We start from the raw sequence: 7017 nt of genomic DNA on the forward strand, positions 1-7017 counted from the left end.
TACCAACTATACATAAATAACATTTATATTATATTAATCACAATTTTAAAAATCTTCTCATCTTTCAGCCCACAGGCAATACCATCGTCACAGCTATCAACACCAACCACATTTGATCAACACACTCCAACACCAAAAAAAACCTGACACAAGGTAAACCACATTCACCACAACAAAGATTATCAATTTATTTAAAAACGTATCTACAAATTATTCCATTTTTTCAGTCATGAATCAAGAACAACAAGACAATCTATAAAACGCCCAAGAACAAGGTAATATAAATATTTTTATAATATTTATTTCATACTATATAATTTAACCATCTTTATTTCTCTTAACACTTATATTTACAACCATTTTTTCCATTTTTATACTTGCAGCTAAAAGAAATGAAATGTTCAGAGACCACAACATCGTTGTTTTTTATTCTATACATTCTGCATATATATATATAAATATTATAAATAATAACACTATATATGTCTATATAAATATATTTGTATAAATTTTATATCTATTATATAATATAATACTATATAATATATGTGTATATATAAATATATTTTAAATATAATTATCATATAATATAATACTGCATTTTCCAGCGACACGGATCTCACGCTCGTTACTTCTATTTCAAGGAACACTCCCCCCCCCCCCCCCCCCTCTCTCTCTCTCATTTTATATAATCCTAAATTTGTATTCTCCGCAGACAAAATTGCTATATATATACACACACACAGAACACGCCTTCTTCCAGCGCAAATCCAGCACTTTTTTTTTTCTTCTGCGATCGCAATCGGCTCTATTTCTCTATCTTCGTCTTCTCCAGAGCAATTTGTGTTGATTTCTAGGGTTAGGGTTTCCTGGAGATGGGCCAACAGTCTCTGATCTACAGCTTCGTCGCCCGAGGGACGGTGATCCTCGCCGAGTACACCGAGTTCACCGGAAATTTCACGAGCATCGCTTCCCAATGCCTCCAGAAGCTCCCGGCTTCCAACAACAAGTTCACCTACAATTGCGATGGCCATACTTTCAATTACCTCGTCGAAAACGGATTCAGTGAGTTCTTTTGACGTTGATAAGATCTTTGTTTCTTGTTGTTTTGATGCGTCTTGTGTGGTTTTTCTTGTTTTGGATTTCGTTTCTCGGCCAAATCTGAATCTGATTTGGATTTCTTTAGATTTGTCCATTTCGTTGACTTTTTCTTTTCGTGATCCATCTGTTTCTTTCGTGAATTCGAAATTATTTGCAATCGCTGATCGCGAAAAACTGTTTTATCAATTTGACTTCATCTTTTTTATGTCACGTTGCATTCTTGTAAGGTTCCTTGGGAAATGTAATTTTGGAGATGAACCGGTATTTTTTTGTTTTGTTTTTTGTTCTTCTTTTTTTTTTTTAAAAACTCTTGGGAGAACAGGGAGATTCGTTGGTTTTACAAATCGATTTGCTTTGAGGCTAAGAAATTGAGAGAGAGAGCGATTAATATGTACTGCAATTAGGATGAAATTTTGTATCGGGATTGGATGATTAGAGGTCCATGTTTTTATGGTGATCTGGAAAATAAATGGATTTTGACATGTACGTTATAGTTCCAGCAGAAAAGTAGAGGACAACTATGAGTTTCTTTTGTTTTCTATGCAATTCTGGTATCTGTTTCTTTGGACGTTGCTGTTGATCTAGCTGAGAACAGCATTTGAATCTGGGGATGGGATACTTACGGAATCGCGAACCCTCTACAGGGGGAAGTTTTTCATTTTTGGAGTTTTTAGATTGGTTAGATATTTTTTATCTTTTGGACGTGAAACAGGGATCTGCTGACCATTTCCATCTCTTAGATAAAGCCACCAAAGGTTACATAAATTAAATTAAATTATATTGTGTTTTTTATTACTCAGAGAACTTTGGAATCTTCTTAGCAGGCTTTAAATGTCAAATTTGGAACCATGGACATGGAGCATGTCGTCATAAATTTCTGTGTTTAATATCTCGGATCTAGTTCAATTTTCTCTTACTAATTCCATTTTTGTCAAGACTAATACTGCCTTGTAAATAGATCTTTGAGCAAATTGTAGAAACAAGTTCCGGCTGCCTAGCTGGTGTCCCCATAAGCTTTGATGGTAGTAGATGGATCGGGATTTAGCATCGTTTTATGGGGATTTAGGCAAGTTAGTGGAAATTTCTCAACTAATTGTTTCTCCTTGCTTAGCTGGAGACATTTCTATTATGGTGACTGAGGCAAGCTAAGAAAGATATTTATGAAGTTACTTGACAGAGTTATTGGGAAAGATTAGTGACTATGCTAGCAGCCAATGGGTTAAAACTTAAAGGCCATGTATGGAACGTAGACTGTAGATTCTCCTCTCCTCTCTCCCCTCCCTATGACTGTTGTCAGAGGAGGGAGGAATTGAGCTTCGTATAAAAATTTATTACTTATGTTGAACAGAAAAGAAGGGAAGAAAAGACTGCCGTTTTCTTAATTACTAATAACAAAGTCTTGTACCATCCAAGGATAGTGGACTGAGACAGATTTTTTAGTAGCAGTTTTATAATCATGAGTGCGCTACAGTTTATGAGTTTAATTGACCATTTGTTCTGTCACTGTTGGTTTCTTGTAGCTTCCTTACAATCTTCCATTTCTAACTTACTAATGCTCCCATTTTTTGGCCTCTGCAGCCTATTGTGTAGTTGCAGTAGAATCTGTTGGTAGACAAGTTCCCATTGCCTTCTTGGAGAGAGTTAAGGAAGATTTCAACAAAAGATATGGTGGAGGAAAAGCGGCAACTGCTGTAGCACACGGCCTTAACAAGGAGTTTGGGTATATATGTGCCTCCTTCATAGAGATTTCGTTTATGCCTTAATCGTCACGCTAACCATTTAATCAATGTTGTAGGTCCAAATTGAAGGAGCACATGCAATATTGTGTGGATCATCCTGAAGAGATTAGCAAGCTTGCAAAAGTGAAGGCTCAAGTATCTGAAGTCAAGGGTGTTATGATGGAAAACATAGAGAAGGTAGAGAAAGGGCTGCTGCTTTCCTCTTGTCCTCCCCCGTAACTGTTGCAAATTCAGTTTGGAAGTTGAAATTCAGCCATGAAACATCTTGATTTTTCATGTTTGTGTCTGACTAGCTCTTCTATCAATGGCTTGTCTTCAACTTTGCTTTGCTCGCTTTAGTTTGTACATGAAGATTAATTTACTGAAATCTTTTTTTTTTTTTTTTTTTTTGGTATTTGTCTGGTTTTTAGGTTCTTGACCGTGGTGAGAAGATTGAGTTGTTGGTGGACAAGACCGAGAATCTTCATTCCCAGGTCAGTTAAAGAACTAACATTATTTAGGAAGTTTTACTGACTGCAGGATTTAGGTTGGCGTCTAAATTTACCGTGCCTATCGAACCATAGTTAGGGTTAAAATGCAATTAAAACTTTGGGTTTCAGATTAAGATTGTTGGATGAATCTGATCTAGGCTTAATGTAATGACGTTCTATTGCAGGCTCAAGATTTCAGACAACAGGGTACTAAGATGAGAAGGAAGATGTGGCTCCAGAACATGAAGATAAAATTGATCGTTTTGGGAATAATCATTGCCTTGATTCTCATCATTGTTTTGTCTGTTTGTCATGGTTTCAACTGTTAAATTGCATAGAGCTATCCCATGCATACTTGTGTGTTGTCACACTGCACTTGAAGTCTTCGGGCTTCCGCTCCGCCGCCCTGGAATCTCTTTCGAGAGGTCTTTGCCTTTTAGGTTATAGCCGTTCCCTACTGATAGCCATCTAGGATGTGTGAAGTTTGTATTTTGGATTGGTTGTATAGTTACCCTGGTTTACTTTCTCTCGGCAGATTATGTGCTGTGTATTGAATGTTTTGTCGAAGATGTCATGTAACTGAGGAATATTTTGGACCATTGCAATGTTCTTTTGAAATGCTAATGTTTATCCAGTTGTTTTCTTCTGCGACTATCTAGTACTAAATGTCACTTTTGTGGTAGTTAAGCTTTTCTATTTTGAGCACTATTGTTACTGAGATTATCAAGTGTGAAAATGGAATCCGCTCTTAGAGCTGTAGTGGATAGGATTTTGGCTGTCAATTTTACGTCATTCCTTTTCCTTCTCTTCGATTATGTTTTGATTTTTTAGAACTTAGAATGTTCAATTTAGTTGAACTAATGAAAGCTACAATTGTTTTATGGAGTTAGTAGAGGTTATGGTAAGAAGAAGAATTAACATTTTATGTTTACAGAAAACGAAGTGGACAGGAGAGAAAGCAAATGAGATTGAAAATTTAGGACACAAGTTATGGTATACAGGTTGGGCAAGGAATCGCAATGGAGTTGGTATTCTATTAGACAAAATTGTGAAGGATGATATAGTTGAGATTAAGCGAATAGGAGATATAATTATTATACTCAAATTGGTACTAGGAAATAAGTTCACGTAATTAGTGCTTACGCTCCACAAATAGGATTGGATGCGGAAACTAAAGTTAAGTATTGAGAAGACATGGATGACTTAGTGTGTTGTATAGACAATGAGGATAACATTTTTGTTGGAGGAGATTTCAATGGGCATGTTGGTAAGGATAGGGAAAACTTCGAAAGGATCTACGGTGGTTTTGGTTTTGGAGCTCAAAACGAAAAAGGAAAATCTATTTTGAAATTTACGTTGGGACATGATTTTATCATAACAAACACATTTTTCAAGGAAACAGATTCTCACTTGATCACTTTTAAAAATGGGAGGAACTTGAGCGAGATAGATTATTTTATCACAAGGTATATAGAACATTCTCTATGTAAGGATTGTAAAGTAATTTCTAGAGAAGTACTAGTCACCCAACATAGGTTAGTGATCTTAGATGTGAGCATTAAGCTTTGCAATAGAAGGACTAAGATAAACCACCTCCCACGAACTCGTTGGTGGCATGTGAAGGGAATAAACTAAATGGCCTTTAAAGAGAAGTTAGAGGAGGCTACTTGGTCATATATAGGTGATGCAAATACTATGTGGGATGCCATGGCTAGCTGCATTAGAAAAGTGGCAAAGGAGGTACTAGGGGAATCTAGAGGTAAAGGCCCCCCGGGGAAAGAAACCTGGTGGTGGAGTGAGGAAGTTCAAAAGGCTATTAGGACCAAGAGGGATTTATATAGAGATTTACCAAAGCGTAAGGATGTTGAAACTTTTAATAAGTACAAAGAAGCGAAGAAAGAAGCTAAGCGAGCAGTTGGTAAGGCTCGTTCTACTTGCGTAGATGAGGTACATAGGAAACTTGAGACTAGAGAAGGAAAGAAGGATATATATAAACAAGCTAGGATAAGAGAAAGGAAGTGTCGGGACCTAAATTAAGTGAGGTGTGTTAAGGATGATACGGATCATGTTCTTATAAAAGATAAAGGCATTAGGGAAAGGTGGAGTTACTTTGAGAAGCTTTATAATGATGATCATGCGATAGAGTTTGACAATCTTAGGTCACAAGGAGAACCTAATGTGACGTATACAAGAACAATCAAAGTCTTGGAAGTTAAAACTGCAATACGAAAAATGAAAAAGGGAAAGGCATGTGGGCCAGATGATATTCTAATAGATGTTTGGATGGCGTTAGGAGATGTTGAAATTGTGTGGCTCACTAAGCTTTTTAATGAGATACTAAAGAAGAAGCATATACCTGATGCATGGAGAAAAAGTATTCTTGTCCTCATCTTCAAGAATAGAGATGTGTTGAATTGTAACAATTATAAGGGCATAAAGTTAATAAGCCACACTATGAAACTTTGGGAGATAGTTATTAAAAGGAGATTAAGGGCCACAACTACCATCTAAAGTAACCAATTTGGCTTCATGCTAGGCAGATCAACTAAGGAAGCCATTTTTCTTCTTATCATGCTGATGGAAAGGTATAGACAAGCCAAGAAAGACCTACATATGGTCTTTATAGATTTAGAAAAGACATATGATAGGGTACCGAGGGAAGTTTTGTAAGTACCGGTTTGAGTCTTTTAACACTTTATAAGACAATATGAATAATGCAGAAATGTAAAATAAAAGAACACGAGAAAAATGATATCGCGGTTCGGTAACAACTTGTACTTACAATCAAAAGGTGTACAATAAACTGAGAGAGTCTTTGAATAAATAAGCAGAAAGTTAATATCTTTACGACTTCCTCAAAAAAATTTGCTGAACCAAATCTGTTCCAGATCCTTATTGCAACAATAACTGCAACATAGCTATCACAATCAACTTTCTCAAAACTAGTCCGAATCAATCTGCCTTAATTCTGAAACCTTCCCGAAACTGATATATGAACCTGGACACGTTCTTAGGAGGCAGAGGAAGATCATCCAACTACGAAATCTCCATCAAATATCAATTAAATCAATTTACCATCTTTGGATCAATAGTTGACTTTCACAAATAGAAACTAAATTAAGTTTCCAGATCTTTCAGAAACCTTCCATAAAGAACTTACCAGCTGCACATCTATTCTCAAACATAATCAACCAGGCAATCTTTCTCAAAATAATGTCAATCACACAACGAATAGAATCAATACAAAATTCGGGAAACAAACCCAACAATTAATACAAAATTTGGGAAACAAATCCCAACAATCTCCCCCTTTGGCATTGTTTTGGCAAAACTAAAGTCTCCAAGAAAAGCTCTGCATGAACTAAAACATCATAGACTACCTACTCCCCCTTTTTGACAAAAATAAGCCAAAATAAAACTCCTGTATATCACGTTTCAATTCATTGATTTCTACAAATCACTCCCCCTAAATCCTCCACGAGTCTTACTCCCCCTGAATATGGTATTCTCCCATGCATATTGCTTTTATCACCTATCAAAAGCTTAAAGTGACCATTACCACAATACTCAGAATTAGTAGAACATGCTTTAAGAGAAGTATACGCCCCATGACACCTTAAATCAGACTTCCTTACCCACACACGTCTAGGAAATTTATTTTGCACATCAATCTTTACTTTAGGTGTCCTTGTGAATGCGGAACTTGG

General features: G+C 36.2%; 2 protein-coding genes across 2 annotated transcripts; both read left to right on the forward strand.

Moving 5' to 3' along the window:
• Positions 1–687: 687 nt before the first annotated feature.
• Positions 688–3962, forward strand: LOC21402841 (vesicle-associated membrane protein 721). The gene is made up of 5 exons (XM_024163992.1): positions 688–1065; positions 2680–2821; positions 2897–3017; positions 3251–3313; positions 3496–3962. Exons 1-5 carry the CDS (start codon positions 876–878, stop codon positions 3637–3639), a joined length of 660 nt encoding a protein of 219 aa, XP_024019760.1. The 5' UTR covers positions 688–875; the 3' UTR covers positions 3640–3962.
• Positions 3963–4945: 983 nt separating this feature from the next.
• Positions 4946–5821, forward strand: LOC112091130. Its single transcript, XM_024163988.1, has 2 exons — positions 4946–5228; positions 5391–5821. The coding sequence occupies exons 1-2, from the start codon at positions 4946–4948 to the stop codon at positions 5819–5821; spliced, it is 714 nt and encodes a 237-aa protein (XP_024019756.1).
• The last annotated feature ends 1196 nt before the right edge of the window (positions 5822–7017 follow it).

The sequence above is a fragment of the Morus notabilis genome, unplaced genomic scaffold, assembly GCF_000414095.1.
Source record: "Morus notabilis unplaced genomic scaffold, ASM41409v2 Scaffold67, whole genome shotgun sequence".
NCBI lineage: Eukaryota > Viridiplantae > Streptophyta > Magnoliopsida > Rosales > Moraceae > Morus > Morus notabilis.

Coding starts and splice junctions, on each gene's coding strand:
- LOC21402841 (XM_024163992.1), top strand. CDS start 876: ATGGGCCAACAGTCTCTGATCTACAGCTTCGTCGCCCGAGGGACGGTG. Junction 1,066..2,679: donor CCTCGTCGAAAACGGATTCA/GTGAGTTCTTTT, acceptor TGGCCTCTGCAG/CCTATTGTGTAGTTGCAGTA. Junction 3,018..3,250: donor TGATGGAAAACATAGAGAAG/GTAGAGAAAGGG, acceptor TCTGGTTTTTAG/GTTCTTGACCGTGGTGAGAA.
- LOC112091130 (XM_024163988.1), top strand. CDS start 4,946: ATGGCCTTTAAAGAGAAGTTAGAGGAGGCTACTTGGTCATATATAGGT. Junction 5,229..5,390: donor AGAAGCTAAGCGAGCAGTTG/GTAAGGCTCGTT, acceptor TTCTTATAAAAG/ATAAAGGCATTAGGGAAAGG.